A 27,857-nucleotide genomic window follows, 5' to 3' on the forward strand; every position below is an offset into this window, starting at 1 on the left:
AAGAGCTTTACAATCAAAACCAGAGCATAGAGATTTTATTATAAACAAATGGTTTGGTTTTTATTTACATTACACTGACATTTAATTTATATTCTCTTAAAATCTACACAGCTGGAGGCACACCTGAGCATGGGATGCATTACAATAGGCAATAGCTTCATCTCAATCACACACACTGGCAGCAAACACATTTATATCAGAGGCAAAGCATAATTATTTCAGCACACAGACGTTTGAATCCTGCACATAATGGCAGTTTGAGTGCCTAAACTGTTTTCAGTGTCACATCAGCGCCCTCCTACACAGTACAGGTGGGTTTTTAAAGTATTTTGGATGTTTAAATGAAGGCCAGGAGAACTTACACACCAGCACACAACTCAGGAGTCTTTGTAGTAGTTGTTAAAGTTAATGCGAAGCAGGAAATCCTCTAAATGAGGCTGATAACCTCTGTTCACCAGCTTGGTCACCACTGAGAGAAGAAAAAAAGACAGACAATTTTCAGTGCACTCAAATGAAGAAAGCAATGAAATACTTTAACTTCAGTAGAAAGGTCTAAGTACTTCTTTTCTTTTTTTTTTTTTTTAGAACTGCACATTAGACATGAGTTAAAACAATGCAACACACTGTTTAATACTACACGGACTCTACTGTTACAAAATAAGACTACACAATACACCTGGATGATTCTTCCTCAGAAGCAAATTTATGTGCTCTAAAACTAAAATCTAATCTGACCTAAAATTTAAATCTTGTCCTGCAGCATTTTGTCATTACCTCTATGATACAGTCACATCATTTTCTTGCAATTCTTGGCTCGTCTGAGTCAATGATGAACCTTTCAGCTCAGAATCCTGTTCTTATCTATTCACTCCTGACAGTAAAAAAGGTTCCTTTTATAATTTTCCGTATCAGACACCTTGCTGTGCCTTCTCATTTTTAGTCCTGGTTATTTCATTATTAGCTTTTGACTTTCACTTACTAACTGAATGTCAAGTGGGTCCTTTATAGCACGTCCATTACTTTTATAATTGTTAAAATGAGCAACAGCTGAATCATTGTTATTTAACCGGTGAGTTAAAAAAAGGGGGATCAGGACTGCTTTATGATGATGATCTGCCTAAAACACTATCAGCGAAGGTAAATGCAGATGAACAGGCTAAATTTTGTTCAGACGGATGTAAAACTATGTTCTCCGGCCTTACCTTTGAAAAGGAAGTGAGAGTAATACTTGAAGGTGTTGTATGACTGCTGCATGGCAATAAAGCTGGGGTGCACTGCCTCCCCCTGCTGGCTGTCCCAGGGCTGTGCGATTAGCTGGGCCCGAAACTTGAGGATCAGGCTGAAGATGCTGTGGATGATATTCATGACCGGAGCCGCTTTCTCTGTCAGCAGACCTCTGGGGAGGCAAGAGACAGAGAGAGGAGGAGTGCAAAGTTTAAGAAACATGACAGGAAACTTTTAAATGATTTTTCAGACAGGCTGAAATTACGCACACACACAAGAGTGTGATAGTGACAACCTCTCCTAATGAGATTAAATCATTCATCGGGTTCAAAAGTTAGCCTCTGATCCAGTTGGAATTTTAATTAACTTGTTACGACGAGGTTGAATTAATTTTATATGAAATTATGGGAGCAAAGTGTGCCACTTCAACTTGCTGCGCCCGTACAGAGCCTGAAGAAATTTTATTACTCAGCTTAATTTTTTCTGCCTTTCGTGTTGTCGCAGTCTGCATTTGTGATGGTTTAAATAGATTTTTGGGTATCTATATAAAAATTCATAACAATTTGCAGGAGCACCTTCAACAAGACTTACTTTTGAATCCTTCAGTATGCAAAGGCTCTGGGTTCCCAAAAATGTGTATGTAGTGGTGCTGTATTTAACTATTATTATTTTAATGTACTGACTGGTTTAAGCTATTATGTAATTTAAACAATTAATCAATTAAAGAAAAAAAAAAGTCTGTTTTTTAGGCTAACATGCACAACCTTGATTCTAAAACATGAATGTGAATACTGAGGTTTGGACTGATGCTCATGGTCAGAAAACCCCAGGATATTGGTTAATTGATGAAAACTAAGAAAAACAGAGAATATTCCCATTTGGTGAACTGGAACCAGAGAAATTAAAATATTTTAAAAATTACCAAAATGCTTAATCAGTTGCCAAAAATTTGCAGCTCATTTTAATCAGCTTATAGCTTTAGCTTTATTACTAAAAATAAACTGAGCCCTAACAAACAAAACACAAACCTGAAAGGAGCTAGGCCTGGGCCTGCGTGAGACCAAAGAAAAATGGAAGCCAATATAGAAAGAAAATGTTTAACCAGATCTAGTTTGTCCTTGTCCAGTTTTGGTTTGCTTAAGATGAGACAAAGTGAGCAGCGCACCTCAGGTTTCTACCAATGTGAGACATCTGGGTCTAAAGACTAATGTTCATCTTAACATTTTGTTACTGCAAAATGCCCTCATTTGACAGTTTGAGTTATTATTTGTAGGCTTAGTTCAGTCATGGGACTTTGATTGAATGCATTTTAATTAAGACTAACAAATTGTATCAAGACATGCTGAATACTAATGTAAAATTAGGCTCAAATACACCACATACATTTTTAAATTATGACAAACTGTTTCCTCAGGCTGAACGCTGATAACACCCAACACACGGAGCTGTGTTCAAGGGCTTTTTTTTTTTTCTTGTTCCAAGTTGTCGTTCTTTGTCCTATTGAAAAATATCATATACCACCTAAATGTATGCACAGGGACAACAGCCAGCATTATACTGAAATTAACACTTCAGTTGTACCTTAAATTGTACATCTGCACTTCCAGCGCTCACCTGAAGATGGCTCTGTTGAGGTAGTCTGCATGCGTGCGGTGGATGGCATCCAGGTCGCTGGCAGCGGCCAGCTTGGCGGTGAATTCGCTCCAGGACACTTGTAGTATCTGATTGGCGATGTATCCCTGTATCACCTTGACAAAATGCTGCATCTCGTGTCTGTACAACTGCAGCTGACGGAACTGCACCGAGCGACCTGCGCCTTTCACCAGCGCTGGGGGAAGCACAAAAAGATGGAAACAAAAATTATGCTTAGTGCTGCAAGGACTGAAAATAAACATTTGACTCTGACATGTGCATGTGTGGGTTTGCTGCTTGTTTTTACTGAAAAAAAAGCAAAACCTCTGGGCGCTTATATCCCTTTTAAAGAGAGTAAATAAATCAATTTAAGCTCACTTAAGGCTCTGGAAACCTCAAACACTTTGCTTTAAATCACAAAAATCAATACATGTAGCTCAGCAAAGACAATAACTGATAGTTGGAGCTATAATTATTATGCAGACAGTCCTCGGTTGATTGTGTTCTCAAGCACTGTTTCTGTTTCTGTTTGTGTCAAATGTGTTTTTGGTCAAAAATGCATTCCTGTATTGAGTCATCATCTCCATTTTCCCCATGTGATCAGTGATATCAATAATATACCTGCTAAAGTTTGCATCCCTCTAGCAAGAGAATACTTTTTTTTTTTGGTCCCATCAGGATCCATCCATTTATGTAGTCTGTACACAGGCTTTCACTGATCAATACTATCTAACCCAGTGAAGCACACTGTTTTACAAACGTCCCACCGGTCTGAGATGTGCTTTGTATAAATAAAACATAAAAAGAATTCCAACATCCCCTTTGATGAATATTTTATAAACAGCTGAGGCACAACAGGAAGAAACTTAACTCTTCCCTCTCAGGGGCATGGTAAAGTCCGAGCCGAGGCTGAACGAGCAGCTCCCGTCTCCTCACCTGTTCTCTTGAGGTGAAACCAGACATCACGGAGGCTCCACACCATGTGTTTGAGCTGCAGCAGGAACGAAAACAGACGGTTGTACTTGTTCATGCAGCTGTCTGTGATGATGATATTCAACGGCCAGTCCACCTGGGAGATGACAAGAAGTTAAAAAAGAAAAAGAAAAAAAACACAGATGAGAAGGAGAAGCTTGTGAGAGCGAGCGAGTGTGAAGGAAAGGGAAGTGAAACGAGAGTCGAGAAAAACAGGTAAAGAGAAAGTGATGGATGATGCGAAGTGAGCGAAGAAAGGTGTGAAGACAGAGATGTTGACAAAGGAGGTGAGAGGATTGTGAAGTAAAGCGAGTGGTGAGACATGGAGGTGGAGGGAACGGGGAAGAAATAAGGAGGGAGAGGAGGAGACACAAGATACGTGTAGCAAGAGGTAAAGATAAGGATCAGGAGAGGTACATGATGGAGATTCAGTGGTAACAGAAACAGTCGTGATATAGTGGAGGGAGAAGAACAGAGCAAGAGCTGAGGACAATATGTGCAGCATTAGTCACTGTGCATGTCACCCAAAAGATACAACTCCAATCAGTCTATGTGGTTGAACCATTAAAGTGCGTGATAAGCTCATTTTCCACACCTAGAGCAGTTTGTCAAAACATGACAGGCTGTCACATTCAAGCTGCCATTCATGCTGAGACAAGCACAGCCATTACTCGCTCTGTTAAAAAAAAAAAAAAAACTCACCTTGTAGCGCAGCTCCAAGCAGTTGAGAGAGTCTGGGGCGTGTGGGTGGAAGGTCTCAGGCAGGAAGCGAAGGGCGAAGGTGAAGTTACCGGCCAGAGGGGTGTCCCCGTGTAAGCTGTACTGCAGGGCCTTACTGAGGATGGAGTTCAGGACCAGAGGGGTCAGCAGCTCGCCCGGTGTCTGGCCGCTGCCCAGCTGCGTGGACGATGCATTCATCACATAAACACACGAAAGGTCAAACTTTGTCATTTATCACATAAATATGCAGCTAATGCTTGGCACGTTTTCATTCCAGGAAAAAAAAATGTGACAGGTAGGTGATTACGAGATTAGCTTCCTGTAGGGTTGAAGGTGTGTTAATCAGTGAAATTAATGTCTGACTGGATAAATAAAACAGTCTGTCTCGTTGGCCTCAAGAGACTGACGTACATGAACGTTTCTGCAGAACAGCATCAAGGTGTTAGCAAAGGCTGAGCTTGTTGCTTCACGACAGGAAGCACGGGGTTGACATAAATAGTCTAGAAATCTGGCACTGATGCATCATGTGCTTAAAAAAAAAAAAAAAAAAAAAAAAACAAGCCCAGAGAGAAATTAGATATAAAATGCTTACAAGGTTAAGCATCTCTCCCTTTAGTTCTGTTCAGTTCTCTGCCGACTCCTCAAGGAAATATTTGGCTCTTTAACTGTTAAGTGCTCCATTATGTTCACCAACTGGTTTCTAGCTGTGTCTGTGTGCCGTTTGGTGCTGTGCAGCTGGCATAAAATGGCATTTTAGAGCTTTTTTTTTTGCTGAAAATAACTGCCTGCTCCGACTGAAATTACAGTTAAGTTGCAGGCCATGAACTAAAACAAGTTTAAAAAAAAGGTGGTGAAATGGTTCTTAGAGGTGAGGGTACGTGCAGAGTCGGGTAATAATCTGCGGTGGGTTTGACACAACAAGCTGTGCACACGGTCATTTGATCTATTACTAATATAAAAATATTGATTAGAGAAACTTTCTGTTGGCTCAGTTTAAGAACAATCTTTCTTAAGAGCGTGCTACAACTGCAACACTCAGCCTCAAGGATGTGAAATTACATTTTGTGGTAGAAAATATGAACCTTCACAAAAGGCGGTAATGATGCAACAAGCCTACAAGTGTCTCCTATACATTTTTTTTTTCAAATCATTGCTTTCTTTGTGTACTCAAGTTTTGATCCACATCTACACTTAGGGTATTATTCATCTTAGAATTTACAAGGTTACCTGCATTTCCACTCAAATCAGTTCAAGACAAAAAGCTATAGAATGTATTATACTCAACAAGAGACTAGGACATTTAGCCTTGCTCCAAAACGTCCTTTCTAATCCTCTCCAAGAATGCAATAAACTCAACAAAAATACCAGATATCATCCCATTTTCAACATCCGTACAGGTGACAGCAACAGAAAAAGCAAAAGAGCGTCACCTTTTCAAAGAGCAGGTCGCTGAGGGACTGTGCGAACTCGCCGTCCTCCATCAGCAGGAAATGCCGCAGTGCCTCAAAGTGTCTCTCCACCCCTAATTCCACAAAGAAGTAGTCCACCACTGCCTTGTTCACCAAAGATACGCTGGAGGTAGAAGGCGGAGGAGAGAATGACCGAGATGAGGATAGAAAAATTTTGACACAGGAGCCCGTAGTGAAAATGATGCTGACTTGCAAATTCCATACAGATGATAGACATCAGCTCTGGAGAGAGATCAGGGAATACGCCAGTATTTTATTTTTTTTTCTTCACACTTTGTGGACAACTTTCCTTAAACATTAACTTCTCGATTCACATTTATACAACAGTGTGATTTTGGAAAGGTTCTCTTTTACTGAAAAGGGAAGATAGAAAAAAAAATTACTGTTAAGCTCCACTGCCTCGTACAAGCATGGGATAAATATGAGTTAAATAAAAGTTATGAGCTATGAATTCCATTGCTAAATGTACTACACCTCATCTTTGTGGAACGAAAAAGTCATTTCTTCGCACACAAAGGCTAAACTGCATAGTGTGCAGAAACATTGTAGGTGAAAACTGACAACTTGTCTGGAGTTCTGATGGAATTTTAAACAGAGAAAATGATCCTACGGAGATGTAAGGTAATAAGAATTTAAATTATTCCTGCAGTGCACAATATACACTCAACTGCAGTTGAAGTGGCGTGAAGAAGCAGAAAAATGACATGAGATCAGTGAAAATTCACACCTGCATTTCTCTTAAACATAGCGTTTGGCTTCATATGTAAAACAAGAAGCTCAGAACTCATACTTTAAAACAGCAACTAGTAATGTGCTAGGTGCAAAGATGTTATTTATTCCACTTTGACGCCAAACAGAGCTGTTTTTAACAGACAAACAGACACTCACTGTGTGATGAGCGGGGCAGTGACGGAGTGTTTTATCAGAACTGGCAGGGAAACCATCTCGCTGAGTTGGACAGCTGTGGTGTCGGTGGCTCTGCGGAGCGTTGGGTCCATGGGAAGACCCCAGGGGCCCCGCGTTACCTGCTTCAGCAGCTGACACTCAGGGGACGAGGCTGTGTGAGGGGGAGACGACAGGCGTGTTGCTGAGGAAATATCACTCTGATAAGTGCAAAAACAGTGCTGTTTCACAGAGCGCCAAGAAACAAGACTGTCAGACAAAACCAAGCATCTAAAGATGTAAAGTTGTACCGTGGAAAATTGTAATATATATATAGTTGAAACCACAAGTTTACATACACTGTATAAAAAGACACATAACGTTTTTTTCCTCACTGTCTGACATTAAATGTGACTAAACGTTTCATGTTTTAGGTCAGTTACCAAAATGATTTCTATTTGCTAAATGCCAGAATAATGAGAGAGAATTTTTTTTACTACTTTCTTCAAAGTCAGAAGCTTCAGGACAACAAAGTCAATGTTTTGAAGTGGCCATCACAAAGCCCTGATCTCAATTCTGGAAAAAAAAAAATTGTGGGCAGAGCTGAACAGGCTTTGGAACTGAGTCAGCCAACAAACCTGACTCAGTTCCACCAGTTCTGTCAGGAGGAATGGGCCAAAGTTCCAGCAAACTGGTGTGAGAAGCTTGTGGAAGGAAACCCAAAACATTTGACCCAAGTCATACAGCCAAAAGGCAATGCTACCAAACACTAAGGAAATGTATGTAAACTTTTGACTGTAAAGAAAGTAATTAAAAATTCTCTCTCTCAGTATTCTGGCGTTTAGCAAATAGAAATAATGTTGCTAATCCTAACTGACCTAAAACAGGAGTTTAGTCTGATTTAATGTCAGTTTTATACAGCGTATGTAAAAGTCTGGTTTCAACTGTCTATTTTTTACTATTTTCCAACAGTTTGTTGAGAAAATAATCAAATAATTAAAAAGACTTGCAGTCAATAAGATCAAAGCCTTAAAGTTAGAGTTGAACCAACACCTCTGTGATACAATCAACAAAAATAACACATTAAAGCTTCAAATCCTGACTTCAGGGCGATCTCATTAATTAACCCTGTGCTGCAAGTTGTTCCAGTTATTTTGTCCACCCCTGTATTTACAGTCACACTCTCTAAATAATTATGGCTCCTGGCTTTGATCAGCGGTGTGGAAGATTTACGCGGCTGAGTAGATTCTGATTGATTTCGTGAGAGACCCTGGAAACAGGCATGAATAATAGCAGCATGACTGAACTCCAAATACAAGAGTGAAAAAGACAGGATATTACTTCAACAAGCCATGATGCATCCCACCCACACATAAACCAGACTTTTATGAAATATTACTTATTTTTATGCAAGTCTTTTTGCTTGCTGATGGAGTAAATATTTAACAGCCTCTGGGAATGCAATCCTCTTCAACATGTAAAAATGTTTGCTTTAATTTACATAAAGTAAGCCCTGCAAATCCAAGCTCTAACATTTTTTATTTCCTTGCAATCTGACCTAATGTTTTACTGTATTTTAAAAAGATGTGATCAGGACTTGTTTTATTTTTTCCCTATCTGGCTGCTTCCCTTTTAATTTCTATAAGAACATGTTAGCTGTTTGTAAGTGCTGCACAGTCTCATCTAATTTCTGTTCACAAAAAAGACAGCAGTTTTAGCAGAATTAATATTCTTGGTTTCTTTTAGTTTCTGTAGTTAAATAATGACACATAAATAATACAGTAGAAAAATCATGAGCAGGGGAATTGGGATGAAAATACAATACCTATTTCTGTGGTTTTGTGCAGTGCAATTATCCAATGTCAGCTTTTAAAATAGAGCTATAAATAAAACTTTGGTGAATCAGACAACTTCATTAATAACCAACAACAAAATACACTCATAGCTTTAGTCTCTCCAGTATAGTTTGTGATACAACTGACCCCCCTAGAAAATCAAAAATATGAGGTGTGTCAGAAAAGTTCCAGGACTGGTATCATCAAAGACAAACTTCAAACCCAAACTACAAACTATCAGTTTTCCCCTTCAGACCTTCAACCAGCATGTCTACAAAGAGATCCTGCGGCGTTTGCTTTGCTCAGTGTGTGAGAAGAGGCGAGAGTTGTGCCAGGACAACTCGTGCCTGCTCACAATGCCCTGAGCATCCGACAGTTCCTGGCTGAGAAGAACATCGCCGTGCTGGAGCAACCTCCCTACTCACCCCACCTGGCTCCGTGGTTTTTTTCCCCTCTTCCCCAAGCTCAAGGGGTCATCAAGGACCTGTTTTGAAGACGTGGACGACATCAAGATGACTGTGATGACGGAGCTGCAGAGGATCCTGGAAGAATCCTTCCACGAGTGCATGCCGGTGTTGCACAGAAGGCTGGGAAAGTGTGTTAGACTCCAGGAGGATTACTTCAGAGGGGAAAACTTGTAGTTTGTCGTTTGGATTTGAAATATATCTTTTGTGACACCAGTCCAGTTCTGACAGACTTCATACTTTGTTCCATTTTGTGAATGAATTCCTGTCTAAATGTTTTCTGTTATTCTACACAACTCCACATCCTCTCAAACCAGTGTTTTACATCTCCTTCTGCTTATTTTTTAACTGCTATACTTACAATAGCCAATAGATGCTAGAAGAACAGTCTGGCTGACATATAAAACACATAATTGTCTGCATAGAATAAAATGATTTCTATTTGGTCACTTTGTTTGAATTTTGGATGTAAAGTGAAATAGCTGAATTCTGTTTTTCTCAACTGAGAACTACACATTATCTTCAATATCTTACACACCAGTGAGACACCGTTGTGTCTGGAATCAAGACCTTACTGCCCAAACTGTCCATAGCATGTACAAAAATTACTGTGTCTTGAAAAATCTCTTCTCCTATATTAACTGTTTCCCAAGGGAACCATTCATTTCAAGCCAGTCATATATTTTCCACTAACCCATTAGGTTGTAACAGTCTTCATAGTGCTCCACCTGGTACTGGCTAGACAGAGCCAAGAGGTATTCCTGCTCGGACTTTTCCCCTGGGGACAGCCACAAGCTGGCTGCCCAGGACCCCATGCCCTCAACCAGCTGCTCACTGGGGCTCGCTGACTTAGAACCTGTGGAGGGATGTAGAGCAAATTACTTCAAACAAAGAAGGAGAAGTGACATCTTAATTTAGGTCAAGAACAAAAATCAGTTATCTTTCCGAGGCTTTAAATAAGTTTTTCAGACTTTTAAATGATAAAGAAGACTCAGGTGACACAAATTCCACCGGTACAATAAAACAGCGATAACGCTCTGCTTTGTATAATAATACTAGAGTGAAGGCAGAGTAAAACAGGGTATTACACTGGAGACTTACAAAGCCCCACTGCAAGGAGTTCTAATAACAGTCTGGATACAAAAGAGAAATGGGAAAAATATGAACAGGACATAAAGTGTAAATGATACATTTTAAACTCCTCATCTTATATCTAACTGAAAATCTATCCAACTCTTTAGGAAGGGTTAAAGCTTAGGGGACTAAATCTGGATATTTTGGGCCTGCCTGCAATCTATTGCACTGTGCTTTTCACAATGCAATTTTCATTTGCTGTTTGCTTATAGTACCAAAAACAAAACAAAAGGTATGTCTCCTTGAATACCAACAAGACCTTCAAATTGTATACAAAAGAGAATTGATTTAACTTCAATCAAAGATGGAAAAGTAAGAGTAGCAAAAGCATTTGTGTCTTTCTCCTTCGTCTTATTCACTTTAACCATTTTATTCTATCATTTACTTCTACTTGTCAACAAGATCACCTACACGATGTTTGCAATGTTCTGTTGTGTCTTGAATTGATGCAATAAAAATAAAGTAAAAGTAAACAACAGGGTTTGCAGGTTTGGATTTCATTTCCAACAAATATCATAACATCTTATTCTATCTTTCCAGAGAGAATATACGTGGCCTCACTACTGCCGGATGTGTACGTGCGTTTAACTTTGGATGATTTAGTACCTTTGCTGTCTTCACTGTCCTTTGTTTTCTGCTGATTTCCACTGCTTTTGCCCTTCACCACACACCCAACTCCGAGTGAAGAATCTGATGAGTGGCCATAAGCGCTGCCTGGTAAAGCGGAGGGCTGCAGCTCCGTCCCCAGCACCACACAGCCCACCCCCAGTGTCGAATCAGAGGAGTGGCCATAGCTGCTGCCTGGTAGCGGTAATGGAGGTGGTTCACTTTTTGAGACGACACATCCAATGCCCAAATTTGAGTCTGATGAATGACCGTGGGCACTGCCAGGCAAAGGAGAACGCTTGGGCTCATCTCCTGAAACAACACATCCAACACCTAACGCCGAGTCTGAGGAGTGACCATAAGAGCTTCCAGGCAAAGGGGACAATAATGGTTCAGCTCCAGACACCACACAGCCTGGCTGAAGGATGCAGTCTGAGGCGTGCCCATGCTTATTCCAGCGAGGTCTTGCTTCAGGAATGTTGGAAACAAACTCGCCCACTTTTATATTTGCGTCAGAGGTGTGACCGTGGACGTTGGGAGCGGGAAGTGATTCGACAAAGTCTGAAACATTTTCCCCAACTTTAATATGAGCATCAGAACTGTGACCGTGAACGCTGGGCGAGGGCAGAGGTGCGGCGACATCTGAAACAAGCTCCCCGACTCTGATGTGGGCGTCTGAGACGTGGCCGTGGATGTTTGGAGAAGGAAGGGGAAGAACAAACTCTGACACATTTTCCCCAATTTTAATGTGAGCATCAGAGGTGTGACCATGGACACTGGAGGAAGGGAGAGGAGCATCGACCTCTGAAACATGTTGTCCAATCTTGATGTGTGAATCTGAGGCATGACCGTGCGTGTTAGGAGAGAGAAGCGGAGCAGACACCTCTGATACATACTGTCCAACTTTTATGTGAGCATCTGATGAATGTCCATAGATGCTGGGTGAAGGCTGACTGGCACTGGTATCTGAAACCAGGTCTCCAGCCTTTAGATGGGCACCGGAGAGGGGACTCACGACGCCTGGCAAAGAGATACTTTCACCGATGTTACTGTGAGCATCTGATCTGTGGTCTTGATTGGTTGTCTCTAGTGGCTTTACCACCAAACCACAGTCTGAAAGATTTGTCAGAGCTTTGTGATCAGCTGGATGCTTGCCATGTGGCTCTGCTGTGGTGGAAGGAGCATTATCAATTACACCATCTTTTGTAGCCTCAACAGACCCACTCTTGTCTTCATTCACCTCTATCTTACTGTTCAAAATCCCCATTTCAACATGCGGCACTGGTGCAGGTGCAACTGCCTTGTCTTTGCTGTCCGTCACTAAGCCAGTCCCATCGACTTGCTGCACTGAAGCTTGTGAGGGTTGTCTGTAAACGTTGGTATTTTGGGGCTCCTCTGGGGTGTACTGGCCCAGAGCAAAGCTAGATTTAGAGGCTTGGCCAAAGGGGCTGGCTTTGGGGACACTCTCCTGGACTTGAGACATATTTTCCCCTATGGGAATGTGGGAGAACGAGGGGTGGTTCTGGATCAAGTCATGCTGGACTGCAGGGCCCCAGCGTGGCCTGGGCTGGACTGAGGCTTGGCCAGTGATACCCTCAAGTGGACTAAAGGGGGCACTGAAGTCATAGTCTACTAGCTGTACTGTTGGACAGGCTTGAGGTAGGTCAGAGCCGATCTCCTGTAGGGCCATATCCACCTGCTGACTGTCAGGGTTTGGTGGCTTAGGGAGAAAGTCATTGATGTCAATGTCCTCAGAGATGAGGGCAGGGTCTGCGGTAAGGGGAGCGACAGTTGGTGAAGATGCATCTTGTAGTTGTGCTGCAGCTTCCAGTTCTTGAGTTTCCGCTGTCTGCTGCTCAGACGGCTCCTCAGTGGGACACTCCTGTCAAGAGAGGGGGACTAATTTGAGGATATGTCAAGGACATATTTTAAGAAAGCATGAAGCAGAAAAAAAAAGTGAATAATGTTCAAGAACCAGTGTGTTGTTGTACCAGTGTTGGTTGTGGTGCAGTCTGTTGGACTGAGGGAAGAGGTGGCAATACTTCCTCTGGAGGTCTCTCCTGACCTAATGGATATTTCTCCAGTATTGCCTGGAAAGAATTCACAAAAGCTTTGCTTAAAAAAAACTTCATTTAGAAAAAACTTCTTCAATCACCTGTCTTTGTCTTCTGTGATTGTTTATGTAGCACACACCTGGGTTTTCTGGCTGTCACGCATGAAGAACTGAGCACGGGCTTCGTCCAGTCTCATTCGCTGCACCCTCCACATGGCCCGCCTCTCTCTGCGAGCTGCTTCCTCTGACAGACGGCTGTACTGAGCAATCAGCTCTCTCCTGTCATTTGATAAGTAGGAATGCAATGCATAAGTAAATAATTTACACACAATAAATGCATGTTTAAGAAAGGATCACACACATGAATTGTCCCTTTCTCCACCAGGCAGCTTTGCCCCTTATATTGCGACTGGACTCATATTCATTCACAAACATGACGCTTACACACAGCTGATGTAATTTTTGCAGATAACTCTGATATTCCACATCATGCTATAAATAGTAAGTCTTATTGGAATACTGAATAATTTATACTTAAATTTGAGTGCAAATCATCCAGCAATCAGTGCTCCTCCTTCTTGTGCCTCGGAGAGACTCTGATAAGTGTAATGGTTGGCATATGCCCGTGTGCTTTAATAGTGAGCAATTTCCTAAACCTGTTATTAGCCCCCTTAAAAATATATAATCAATTAATCAGTAAGGCCTGTAAAATATAAAACCTATGATTTGCTTGATAAAAGCCGCATGGATGTTTTTCTTTCCCCGCGCATCCAAAACATATTAGGTAATGTAATCCTGCATTTTGGTTACGGTATGGGAGGAGACGTAAAGGGTTTGAACTGGGTGGATGAAAAGCCTGGCTACACACTGACCTCCAACATGTAGTCAAGCTAAAATAACAGCTTGCTATTCGTATTACAGCCTCTAATGACATTTGCTCATGCTGCGGCGTCACACAGTTATCCCAAATGTATGGAAATTCAGCGCAGGCCCAGCTAGTGGAATACCCCACACAGAATGAACCGATGTCCCATCGTGTTTGCACGTAGTCAGTTAATATATTCAACATCAAATAAAATCTTAACAGAGATTAATCAATCATTAAAAAGACATCTCCAGCAGCGGCTGTAAATGGCAGTCAGACCTGGCTCTCTGCTCCAGCTGCTCCTCCAGGGCTTGTAGTCTTTTTTCTCTGTCCCTCAGCTCTCTGGCAAAGCTGAAGTCATCTTCCTCCTGCTTCTTCTTGGCTGCACTTCGCCACTGGTGCCACACACACATACATCATTGCAAAAAAAATAAAAAATGAGAGCAAAATCGTTGTAGCTGAGATGCATAAATCCTTACATTTTGTTTACATTATTTAATCTCTATCACTTCTTTTTTTTTTTTACTCCCACATGCACATATTACTTTCTAACAAGTACAGTTTAAATCGGCACTTCCTATTCACACTCACACATTTTTTTTTTTTTACCCTCTTTCTCACGCTTTACTACCTCTTGCTCCTGCTCCAGGTGCTGTTTCAGCTCCTCAAAACGCTCCCTTTTCTTGGCCTCCTCAGCCAGACGTTGCGACACCTGGCGCCCTACAGGAGGCGAGGGAGATAACAGTGAGCCGTTTACTCCTCCACACACAGCAAAGTACATAACATCTCAGTCTCTCACACACAAAGCAACATCACCATCTGCCCCGCACAAACACCTTCGAATATGCCCCTTGCCAAGACACGCATACAGCATCAGGCCAGACATTCCCCACACCCAACCACCACCCCTTCCTAACTTCGCCACACATCTTCTGAGGAAATAAATGATGTGAGGAGTTTGCTAAACTGTGCGAGTGATGATTAGATTTCACAGCTCGTAGTACTGGAAACTATTCAAAGCATTCCTCACTGCAATTGCTCCAGTGCATTTCTGCTGCTCTCCTGAGGGGAGCGAACGGAGCTGAAGTCAGGAGTCAACAAGCGAGTGTAGGTTATACTTAGAGATGAGCCATTTGTTAAAAGTATACCGAGCAGGACGAGGCTGTGCACATACATCAAGCGCCTATACAAAATTGTACTCACAACTTGTGTGCACTTGTGTGTGTGTGTGTGTGTCATTGTAACACTAACCACGGATGCTCTCCAGGGTTTTGACTGCTGACTCTCTGACCTGATTGATCAGCTCCTGGCGTGCTTGCTCTGTTCGCAGGGCCTAACAATAGACAGACAAGAAATCATCATTAACAAAGATCTATCCCCCCCTGTACCTCATCTCTCCTCCCCCGCCTCCACGAGCAGCACACATGATTTAGGCCATACAAGCCAAGGTGTTGCACTACTACATCAAGTACAAGCCCCAGATTTCAGCAGCATCATTTTTAATGACTTGCTTCTAAATTTCTTAGCACTTGAGGGTTAGTACTGCAACCATGGATCATGTAATACACACATCGTCTCTTTTTATCTTAAGGAACAACACCTGTGAAATGACTTATCTTGTGGATTCACTGAAAGAAGTTTACATTGAAATTCAACTAAAGCTCAACAAATTAAGAAAAGCAAGTTGCTACTGTGTCACATCAATGTGCATGCATGTCATTACTTGCTCCTCCCTGCTGATGGCGCTGTGCTTTGCGATCCTCTCCATGCGTCCGCGATACACTGCACAGTCTCTCTCAATCTCCTCCACCTCCTGGAGGGAGAAGGTGACAGCGATGCGGGGCGCCGGCAGTTCCGACCAGCAGATGTAGTGCTGTGGACACACAGTTAACAGATAGTACTACAAAAGGAAGCTCATTGTTTCAAGTGGTAATTCAGATGACTCATCTGGCGGGTTTTTGTTGATATCTTGTTTCATAACCTCAAAGTTTCTTTTAAAGCAAAAATGTGTGCTACCAGCTGTAACTCATTTTTCCATCTAAGATGAGATGAAAGAGAGACTTGGGTATAAATATGAATTAGAAGCTAATAAAATGACCTGTGCAGAGATGGGGTTACTTCTCATTTGAATTCAAGGTATCAATTAATTCAGTCAAATTTTCCACATCAGCTTGATATCCCATCAAAATTACACACATGTGACTGAACTCTGATCCCTCTGCATCAGTTAGAAGAAGACACATCCCAACATTGTACTTGGTCTTCCTCTAACAAACAGTCATGGAAAAAAATATTAGACCACCCTTGTTTTATTCAATTTCTTGTTCATTTTATTGCCTGGTACCACTAAAGGTACATTTGTTTGGACAAATATAATGATAACAACAAAAATAGCTCATAAGAGTTTGATTTAAGAGCTGATATCTAACCATTTTCCATGGTTTTCTTGATAATAACCAAAATCACTTAAGGTCTTACATCAATAACTATGGCATTGTACTACCAATAACAGTGCTTTTAGGCATTCCATGTTTTCTTTTCTGTCTGTTCTAGTCACATGATACACACAGGAGTTACTACTTGATTGCATAACCACTGTTTTTGATGACTGCAGCCATGCGTCTTGGCATGCTCTCCACCAGCTTCTGACATTGTTCTGCTCTCACAGCAGCCCATTCCTGTTGCACAAATTCAAACAGATTTCCTTTGTTTTTGGGCTTGTGGTTCTCCATTTTGTATTTGATGATTGTCCACAGGTTTTCAATTGAATTTACATCTGATGATTGAGCAGGCCAAGGCTTGGTTCCAATGCTCTGGTTCTCCATCCAGGCTTTAACCTTGCTGTGTGGCAAGGGGCATTGTCTTGTTGGAAAATCCAGTCATTGGAGGCAGGAAAGAGTTTTCCAGCTGATGGAAGAAGACTGTTTTCAAGAGCAGCCCTGTACATGACCTGCTTCATTGGCCCTTCACACAATTGCATTTGCCCTGTTCCACCCAAACAGAAACAAGCCCAGCTTGTCACTGATCCACCCCCATGTTTTACTGTAGGGGCAAGATAGTCTGGTTTGAAGGCTTCTCCAGGCTTCCTCCAAACCAGTGGACATCAACTGAAAATTGGATTCATCACTGAAGACAACCTTAGCCCAATCATCAACAGTCCAATCCTTGTGATCTCCAGCAAAGAGTAACCAGGCTTTCCTCTGCCTTTTGTTGATGATGGGCTTCTTCTGTGCCCTGTGTGACTTCAGACCAGCTTCAAGAAGTCGGTTTCCTACTGTCTTTGCCAAACAAGTCACATTTCTCAACAGTGCCTGCTCATTTTTAAGGTCCCAGGAGGTCTGACAATGATTCCTGACACAGGAACAGATGAGTGCACGGTCATCTCGTGGGCTAGAAAGCAGTTAACTGCCACGATCAGCTAGCAATTTGGAAGTACCATGTTGGGCTTGTTTTTTCTTGGTGTAATGAACGGATGTCTTGGAGATGTTCAGTTTTTTCTCTACCTGTCTCTCACTCATGCCAATTTCCATCAGTGCCAAGATGGCTGCCATTGTGGCTTCACATAATTCTTTTGTTTTAGGCATGACGAGAGAGCTGACAACTTCTGAGTTGTGCTACGGCTTGAATGTAAGCAGGAAACCACTCTAGGCCTTTGTGTGTGCAGTGCTGCTTATGACATGAAATGGCCTCTTATACACCCTAGGAATGCAATTAAGCTTAAGCATGTCAAATAGGACATAAAGTATTATGAAATCAGTTGCATTTTTTGTTGTGTTCATTGTATTCTTCAGGTAATATACCTTTAGTGGTACCAGACATTAAAATGAACAAGAAATTGAAGAAAACAAGGGTGGTCTAATATTTTTTTCCATGACTGTATATAATTTATGACAAAATGTATGATATATAAGAACACAAATCCATGGGAATAGTTCACTATTGAGCTTTAAGAAGTTGTATTAATTACCGTCAGAAATATGAAATACTGAAATGGAAATCAGAAGATCCCAGACTGTAGGAATGAGTAATTGGATACCATTAAATTTATTGCGCAAAAGATACTTTACAAAATATGGAAACCTTTTACGAAATAACATCTATCTAAATCACATGGAGTGTGCCTCTTCAGTGAGTCTAATTTTTATCATGCGATTTCGTTTTATCATCCTACCCTATAAAAAGTGAAATTCCATGTGAAATAATTCTTGCACTGTTGTATGTGTACAAATGTGTACATTGATTGTTGTACTAAGTCTTTTGCATTTTATTAAGTCTGGTTGTTTTACATATACATTTCTATTTTAAAAAATTAAACAAGACCCCCGCTGTGCACTGCATGTAGTACTTAATTCAAAAGCTAGGAAATGTGTTCTTAATAAAAGATGTGCGATCATAATCGACATCAAACAGCCACTGGCAAACACAAGAGTGACCATCACTTTGATTTTGCATTTTTAATCAATAACTTCCAGTGTGCTCATAGCCATCCTGCTGTTTGCTCAGGAATGGAAGAGCCCAACACAAATGGAAAACAGCAAACTGAGAAAAACTGTAGCTACTGAATGCCAATTAGTCAGAAGCAAAGGCCCCGCAGTTTAGGTCAGGCAGGTCAGGACAGAAAAAACATTACATTCTTGTGAATCAGCGAGCAGGTCACAGGGAAGTGAAAAAGCTGAATACAATTAGGTTAGAAACAAACTTCTTTGATTCACTGAAGCTCATCGTTTTTACTCATAACCCAAGCCAAGTGAGAGTTCAGATCTTACAACAAGATAACACTTAAGCTTACAGTTTTATATAGGTGTGAGTTGGTAACTCATGATGACATGTTGGCCACATTTAGTTTCACCTTCATCTGAATCAAATGATCAGTTTATCTATTGAATGAAAACTATTATTTACAATAATTTCAATAATCGGGTAATCATTGAAGTCATTTTAAAGCTAAAACGCAAAAAACAATTTGATGGATTCTTTTCAAATGTGACAAATTTGCTTCCTTCGGTTTCCTTTGTTCTATGCGATAGCTAACTAAATATCTTAATAGTAATCAGAGTTAATCAACAGTTTACTTTTTTTTTATTTTATTGCAGCCCTAATATCATCAGGTACATCTAGCTATTAATTTCATCATCAACTATTCCCAGTCATATTGCAAGTATCAGAGCATCAATTTTGTCCTAAAAATTTCAGAGGACCCAGACAATGTCCACTATCATATCTTGAATGCAACCAATGCAACATCTTGAAACATCTTGCTTTGTCTGGCCGGCAGTCCAAATCCCCATAATATTCATTTTATAGTGACACTAGCCACAGAAAAGCACACATTTTTTTATATTTTAGAAACTAACTGGGACAGGGGAACCTTTGGCATGGAAAATGACTAACAAATAACAACTAGTCAAAATTGCTACAGACTATATTTCTGACAATCAGCAAAATGAATAATCAACTACTCTTTCATAGCAGCTTTAAAACCAAATAAAAAAACATACATCTACAATGATAATATTAGTATTTTCTGAAGCAGGAGTCACACTGGACAGCTCAAACTGGAGAGTTTACTGGTTGAAAATACTGTCCGACTACAAAAACACAATCTATCACAATGCTGATGACAGTGTATTGATGATGTTTTGGAGGAGACAGTGTCCCCATATGTCGCAGTATTGACTATTTGTCCCACTGTTGGCGAGCAGTATAGATTTCCAAATCATGAATAGAATTCGTGTTGTGGCAGGTGGATAAATGTGAAGTGCACATGGATTTTTGTGGATGTTCGAGCCAATCTGTGCATTTCCAATCAAATACAGTAAAGTGAATCACTGTTAACAGCAAGAAAATTAGATGAATTTGAAGGATTACTTTAAATGTTTAATGCATTCACTCCAAACCTGTTTCCAATGAATAAATAATACCATTTAGGTTATACGAACTGTTTTTTTTGGTTGTTTTTTTACACAGTATATAGATATGCCAAATGTGCAAAACAAACCTGTGGGCAGCAGATTTTGAGGAGGTTGATGGTCTTTCCACAGACGTACACGTCATTGGCAATGTGTCTCAGGAAGACTGGAACACAATCCTCCACATCCTTTGAGATCAGTGTGTAGCCTTGAACCCAAAAGTGTTTGTCTGCAGAAATTCAAAGACACCTGTTACATGTTGTCCTACAATATGGACCAAGTAGTTTTTGTGGTCCATTATGCCTCTGATAACAGAACATCACTCTCACAACAGAAACACCTAGAAGTAATAGCGGAGTAATACGGTGCTCGTGTTGGGGCTAAAACTTTTCCTTATTAGTATGACTTACGGGGCATGGCAAAACTCTGGCCGCTTGAATTAACACTTGGAAATTGTTAGCGCTTAGCTCAGTGATCCTAAGCAAAAAGCATAAGAGAACATGAATGCACCGAGCTTCCAGAGCTCTTTATAGAAAGCCTGCGGCTTGCCAAGAAAGCTTAGCTGCTGATTGCTTCCTTAGCCGGCGGAGTTCGAGGAGAACAATGACATTTGTGTGTCCTCCAAAAAGCAGGAGCGAGAAGTGCAGAGGTTCGCTGCAGGAGTTGATGAGGTGTAGCCGATGAGCAAATGAACCTGTTAGCCAGACAAAGCCGAGGTGGTGGTCTGACCTTGAATGGGGTGTTGCATGACATACAATATTTGGACAGACTACAATGATTTATTTAAGACTATATTTATGGAGCGCTGTCAAAATGACAAAGTTACAGTGAGCATAATTGTTTGGGGAATAGGATTTCATGAAGATCGTTCTTTACTTTCATAAATTCTCCAATGCAGGACTGAAACTAAATTATTTTCATTAATGATTAATATGCTGATTATTATCTAAATTAATCATTCTGTGTCTAAAATATAAGAAAATACTGATTTTTTTTTTTTTGCCTGAGCCAAAGGGGATTTTCAAATACTGTTCTGTCTGACCTGTCTAAATCCAAAACACAGATATTCAATTTATATTACAAATATTTAGAGAGAGAGTAAAGCAAAAAACACTGATATTTGAAGGTTATACCATAAATCATTTGCCATTTTTTGACTAAGAAACAAATGAAATGATAAACCAATTATCAGAATAGTAGCTGAATATTTACCTGTCAATATAAAAATCTGTCTTTCTCTCCCTGAGAGCAAATGTTTAAATAATACAGTATTATCAATATATAAGCAATCAGATAATAATAATAATAATAATAATAATAATAATAATAAACTTTATTTATATAGCACTTTTCAAAACAGGGCTACAAAGTGCTGTACAGATTCAAAGAGATGATCAAAACAAAAATCAGCTGCAACTATTTCAATGATTAATCATTTAAGTTACCTTCCAACCAAATAATTGATAGTTTTAGGTTGTGAAATGTGAAAACGTGCTGTAGGAGTTGTAGATAAATAGTCACACAGAACACGATATTTGATGACATCACCTTATACTCTGTGTAATATATTAATAATGAGCTTTTTTTTTTTTTTTTTTTTAAACTATGTTCTTGTGTGTTTTTCAGTTGGTTAATCAGCATCTAATCAACAATAAAAATAATTGTTAGTTGTAGCCCTAATTGAAATTCTCTCACAATAATCAACAGAAAACGCGTAAAATTGCCTTTCTATGTCAAAGGGTATTAATATAATACATAATCCTTGATGTAGCAATGGGAAAAACTGATAAGAGCCAAGACACGGCACGGCATTGAAAAGCAGCGCGAGCAAAGCATCACAATGAACACACTCAAAGTCTGTAGGCAGTTCCTGTAGAGTACAGACGGATCTAATCTACCCTCCAAGCCCCATCTCCTCCCGTCTCGACTCTTCTCTTCCGTGCTCCTCAGAAAATCAAGTCATTAATCGGACTAAATAATATTAATCCAGCCAGTTGAGATTTGTCAAGGGTAATTGCAAGAGAAAAACAAAAACAAAAAAACCCAAATATATTTCTGAAAATATTTTGTTTTAACCAGCATGGCGTACCAACTGAAAAGAATAAAGGACCATCATTTATTTGTGTTTGTCCCTGTGGCTTACTGAGCGAAGATGGCTCTGGTCCGCCCACAGCTGGGGTTGCCGATTCTGTTTCCCACTGATTATCATCCAATAACTTCATGACATCCTTTATAGACACAAGGACAAATCCAACTAGGCAATAAAAGCTGTAATGAAATCTATTTTTTTCTGCTAGACAATCTGCCTGGCAGCCTTTTCATTTTCAGAACCTGCTGACTGAAGCCGGAGTGTTTATGTGACGACGTGTGTGTGCATGTGTGTGTGTCGTCTCACCTCTGAAGCTGAGGTATTCCTCGTTGACCTGGATCATGAATTCTCCATAAACATCACGAAACACGCCGCTGTACACCCAGTCAGACACAAACCTAAGTGAGGCACGGAAAAACACCGTCAGACATGGTGCTACTCCGACTAAGATCAATCAAACAAGTTCTGCATATCAATGAGTTTACGTCCTTGGGGTGTGTTGTGTTGTTTTTAGGAGATAGGTGCGTGTGAGGACACAGTGACTGACCGTGTGTAAGGTTCACAGCTGCTTTTCAGCAGAGACAGTAGGACGGGATAGTTCTCGTTGCTGCAGTTATTCTGTGCTTCATTGTACAGGTAGGACAGCAGTTTAACACCCTGAGGAGAACCACATGGCACTGAGCTGACATCACATCTGATAGGCTAAACGCAGCCATGATAGATGACATATTGCAGTTTGCAGATAAAAGAGCGCTCACCACAGGAAAGGTAGCCTGGCCCGCACCCAAAGGCCCGTCTACACAGCAAAGTTCTGACAGGTACCTTAGATTAAACGAAAGCAGAGGAGTTTTTTTGATCTGATGATATTTGCATCAAGGTCATCCCTTTCAGACTGCGACCACGCTGCCGACTGGGTGAGGTCGAGGTTCAAAAGAGTGAAATTAACCCTTGACAGCAGCATGAAAAAAAAAGCTTTCACCTCACCTGAGTTGGCGGCCCACTTTGCGGAAGAGAAAGCCGATTGTCAACAGGCTAAGCGTGGGTGGAGTGCTCAGAACACAAGCCCTGTAGTAATGCAGATACTTCCTCAGACCACCGGTAAATGCCTTGAAAGGGAAATAGATTTTTTTTTTCTTTAGTTGATGTACAGCTGCTGAAATGGTCAATTTCCCCTGAGTATAGATGAATACCTGCATTTGCACCTTTTTGTGCCTTTGTTGTGCCACATATTGTAGACCTGTTAGGAATGATGCTCTTTCATTTACCCTTGTGTGTTCCATCTCTTTCCCCTTCACTATTGCACATGAATTTAAAAGTTGTTTTGCTGTGCGTGTGCAGGAAATGTGCATTTGCTTTTTTTTTTTTTAAATGGCCAATTGAGGGAGAGTTAAAAGTATTTTTAATTGACTAACACAACACTAGTAACAAGTGTTCGAGTGCAGACTACAAGTGGAGAATCGAGAGGCAAAATATGTAATCTCAGCGGTATCAATGATTTTTATACAAGCACACCTGGAAAACTAGGCCCTTCTTGTCCGCACTCTGCAGAGAAAAGCGACTGAGTCTCAAGTAGTAGGTGCCGTACTGGGCCAGTTCCCCCAGGAGACGAGACACACTCTCTGGAGAGGCTCCTGACACGCACACACCAGGCCTGACGTCAAACTGAACACTCTGTGAAGGAAAGCACATATTTACAGATGGTAAGACAAAACACAACAAATAACTGTACAGTCTAATAAAATCCAATAAAATAGCCCTGCAGCAAAGACTGTCTTTGCAAAGCTTGTAATATTGAATTTTGCCAAGGCTGTCGGAGAGTCACCTCCACGGTGATTTCTGAAGGCATTGTTGGTGCTGTTATTATATTAGACTGCCTTACATAATCAGGTGTGTGCCATTTTGTCTTTCCCACCGATGTTTTATTAGAATTGGATCTAGTGTTTCTAGACAGTGCTCTTCTGGGAGGACAAAAATGACACAAACAACATTTTGCAATTTAGCATCACCCCAAAACCCAGACACATTCAAAGACTGCACTTGCAAAAAACATTTCTTTGATCTTTCTGAAGTTTTGACATCAATAAGTAACTTGACGCTAAACTCTTGTATTAGATTACATTATAGGGCATTATACTGTTTATGATATGGCATCCACCTCCCGCAACAGACTGCCTGTTAAAGGTAAAAGTCAGCTACAGAGACAAGATAAGGGGCCGGGGGAGTAAACAAGAGAATTAGGAAGCAATTTATGCTGTAAAAATAACTATAATCTTCTGGAGGAATAAGAACTTAATGGGGAGCAACAAACCAACAGAAGAGCTCTCCTGTGGTTTTGCTTTCAGCCTTAGGAATGTTCTTAATCATTTAATCAGGCAACTGACTTGACATTGTCATTTCTGGTCTTTTTTCTTTTTGTAGTTTTGTGGGAATAAGCTTTTATAAGTCAACTGGGTTTGTTTATATCACACATGCACAAATTGTCCATTGATTCTAATCTCTGGCTGTGTTTTTTTTCCTAATTGTATGCTGTCACTGTGTGTTTGTTCTCTTTTATCACGTCAGTCTGACAGACCACTAAAACGGAGCACTAAAACAGCAAATCAGTTGCATTTTATGGCATTTTAGAGACTAATAAATGAATAATGAACTGCACCTGGTTGAGAGGGAAGGTGGTGGAGGCCACTCCAATCAGGACGTTGAGGAGGTCGGATACCAGCTGCGTCTGTGAGTCCAGGGGCAGCGGGAGGACAGGAGATGGGGTACTTGTGCTCACCACCCTTATCTCCCCCTCCCACAGCCGATAGAGCTGGTCAAAGGCCTCCCTGCCTCCCTCTGTGAGATAGAAAGATTCCCTTTTCCCTGGTGGGCTGGTGGGAGAAACAGAAAGCAGAACTGAAAACACAACTAACTACAAGAGAAGCTCTGACACCTTGTTAGTTCTGTAGTTTATCTGTCACTACATTTAACCTCTGCACACTGTATTTACAACTCAATTAAAACTGTGTCTCCCACAACTTTGATCATTTGTAGTATACAAGCCATTTATTACGCTAAAATGCGTCCATTGCTATAACTTCTTAAAATGAGTGATTTTCTGTTTTAGATTGTCATAAATTTTATACCTTTGGGCTTTGGACTGTTGCTCTGGCAAGAACAAAAAAGTTAAACACAACGTCTTTAAGTCTTAGGTGTTGTGATAATTATTTTTCACCTTTTTCTGATATTTTTCAGACTCACCGATTATTCCATAATAGATATGGGTGACCGTATTAAAAAAACAAAACAGCATAAAGCATCTTAGAAAGGTGATGGGCCAACACATGCAGCCAGAACATCCAAACTGCTCCTTTGCATTATATCTCCAATTCTGTAGAACACGTCTTAACAGATGTAACACCACTCTTCCAAAAAATATTCCCTTATTTGGTGATTTAATGACAGTGGAGCACTGTCTAATATGCCGGTTCAAATTCTCCCACAGGTGTTCAGTTGGGTTGATATCTGGTGACTGTGAAGGCCACAGCAAATGATTCACATAACTTTCACATTCATTAACCCATTCACTGACCCCTCATTTCCAATTAATGTAAGCATCGTCATCCTGAAAGAGATCACTCCCATCACTTCCATCATGAGATAAAGGTGATCACTCAGAACTACCTTGAAGTTTGCAAGGTTGAACCCCCCCCCATCATACCAGAGACACCAGATCTCCTCGCTGTAGGACTCAAGGGTTCAGGTTTTTCCTTTAATTTGTCACATTAATTTGTCAGAACTAATTAATTAATTTGTAGAGTGGGTTGTCCTCTAATCGCAAGGTTGGCGGTTCGATCCCCTGCCCCTCCACAGTCAAAGTGTTACTGGGCAACACACTGAACCAGACTAACATCTTGCACCATTGGTGTATGAATGTGTGTAAGAATGGCTGAATGAGAAACCCATTGTAAAGCGCTTTGGGTACCATTAAAGTAGAAAAAAGAAGCGCTATGTAAGTGCAGACCATTTATCATTAAATAGAATAGAATAGAATAGAATAACTTTACTGTAATTGTAATTTTCAACAAAACTGGTCAAATTATTTTGTCTTGTAACTGTTTAACAAATTATTCAGCATGCCTATGATCTAACTGACAGGCCACTTACCAGCCAACAGATTCCCAACAGCGACGTCTTCCAGGCTCAAATGTGCGGAGAGCCTCCCAGATGTCAACGTCTGGGATAGAGCTGGGTTCTGACTGAGAGTCTGGGGTCAGGTTGGAGGCTGATTGGAAGCCCTCATCCTCAGACTGATCTAAACAGTGGGGGACCTGCACAGAACACCAATACCATACATAAACAGTGAAACAGGTAAATCAAACTCTTTGCAAACATGAAGCTAATGACATAATATAATAAAGCAGTGTAGATTGGCCTGGTAATAAGACAACAACAACTCAAACTAAACAATGTGTATTTGTTTAGATATTAGACTAAGCTGTAGTCTCTTACCCTGATAGCCAATCCAGTTACATCAATATTACTGGGTATAGGAGGCAAGTCCAGTCTGATGTCTATGTCTGAGGTGCGAGTGTGTTGCAGTGCTCCAAACAGTGTCAGCCTGGTCTCCTTCTCAAATCTTTCTTCCACTTCCAATTTTGTCCTTAAAGCTAGCAGCCCTGTGCCGGGCGGAGCATCCATCAACCTCTGAGTTCCGTACAGACTCTCCAAAGTCCCCCATTCCTCCCCACACATGAGACCCCATGCCTGGGCTTCTAGCCTTTGCAAATCCTCACTCTGGTAGCTCCAGGGTCGCGGCCTTCGCAGCACAGGCCTCTCTTGCCTCATGTAGTCTCTGCTGAAAGAGGTAGGGGGTGGGGGTGCCGAACCAGCTAGATGCACCAGGAGCTCGAGGACTGCGTCTACTTCCTTCAGACCAGAGGAAGCTCCCTCCGGCAGCATCTCCAGCTGCTCCTCCAGCCTCTCGGCATCCTCCCGGCAGCCCGCCACCCGTAAGTCAAAACATATCATCAGGACTTTGTTTCTGGGTGGCGTATTAGCTGTGGCACTTGGTATGGAGGAAGACCCTTTGGTGCCATCTTGAAATAGCTTTGACAGCAGGGCTCCGTAGGCACGCTTCTTGAGAGATCTGCGGAAACTTTCTCTGGAAACTCCACCCAGAGCTCTGCGTTTCCACGACACTCCAGACAGGCTGCAGTCACACAGGGCGCTCAGCAGCTCCGTGATGCTGCTGCTGCTGCTGCAGCTGGGCTTCATGGGGTTGTTTGGGCTCTGGTACATGGTGACACTGCTGCCTCAGCCTGCGTGAGTGAAACAGGAGGACTTTATATAATTTCAAGAGGAAACACAGAACTGATGTTTAATTCTTTTAAGAGGAAATTTAAAATTAAGACAAACAGCTACCAGTATAATAATATGGAAAACGTTTTCCTAGGATTGACATAACATACACACACATATATGCCAAACAGTCTTTCAGTGTCAACATTTGTATGCCAGGTTCCACCTATTATGGTGTATTAGCTTCTGTAAACAAATGGTAAACGAGACAGTAAACGCACCGCACAAAGCTAACGGTAACTAGCCACACAGTTAGCAATGCTTGCCACATCAAACTGGACACATATTTAGCACTGCCAATTTCGCTACAAGCAAAAACCATGCTTCTCGAAATTCTCTACCCTCTAGAGATGATGTGTAATCAGTTCATTCACCTGAGAGTTTCAACCTCGCATCCTCACCAACATACTTCCGCCCCTGCATGCTAACTTTGTTATTAGCATTCTACACCTGGGTCAGTTTGCAGTCCAGCCTTATGTAGCAAAGCATGCGGAACCCGGTAGGTGGATCATCTATGCAGCTCAAACAGTGTCTTTCTCACCCCGTGTTTCAGCACAGCAGTGCCAGTTAGTATGCAGCGATGTTTACTTGCTAGCCAAAAGCAAGCTAACCGCTTCATTCATCTTCCATCATTAGACGCGGGACTACAACAAAATTAGAATCTGC

General features: G+C 41.1%; 1 protein-coding gene across 1 annotated transcript; it reads right to left on the reverse strand.

Annotated features, from left to right (window-relative positions):
- Positions 1–20: 20 nt before the first annotated feature.
- On the reverse strand, positions 21–27,821 carry tubgcp6 (tubulin gamma complex component 6). Its single transcript, XM_008276118.1, has 25 exons — positions 27,566–27,821; positions 26,343–27,151; positions 25,998–26,161; positions 24,508–24,721; positions 23,367–23,525; positions 22,839–22,960; positions 22,613–22,676; positions 22,402–22,511; positions 22,161–22,252; positions 19,855–19,994; positions 15,580–15,729; positions 15,108–15,189; positions 14,488–14,576; positions 14,136–14,251; positions 13,132–13,270; positions 12,930–13,028; positions 10,939–12,820; positions 9,893–10,054; positions 6,906–7,074; positions 5,979–6,120; positions 4,531–4,725; positions 3,793–3,925; positions 2,839–3,052; positions 1,203–1,396; positions 21–469 (listed from the first exon to the last, which is right to left on the reverse strand). Exons 2-25 carry the CDS (start codon positions 27,129–27,131, stop codon positions 378–380), a joined length of 5,712 nt encoding a protein of 1,903 aa, XP_008274340.1. The 5' UTR covers positions 27,132–27,151; positions 27,566–27,821; the 3' UTR covers positions 21–377.
- Positions 27,822–27,857: the final 36 nt, after the last annotated feature.

Source organism: Stegastes partitus, unplaced genomic scaffold, assembly GCF_000690725.1.
Source record: "Stegastes partitus isolate 25-593 unplaced genomic scaffold, Stegastes_partitus-1.0.2 Scaffold65, whole genome shotgun sequence".
NCBI classification, from domain to species: Eukaryota; Metazoa; Chordata; class Actinopteri; family Pomacentridae; genus Stegastes; species Stegastes partitus.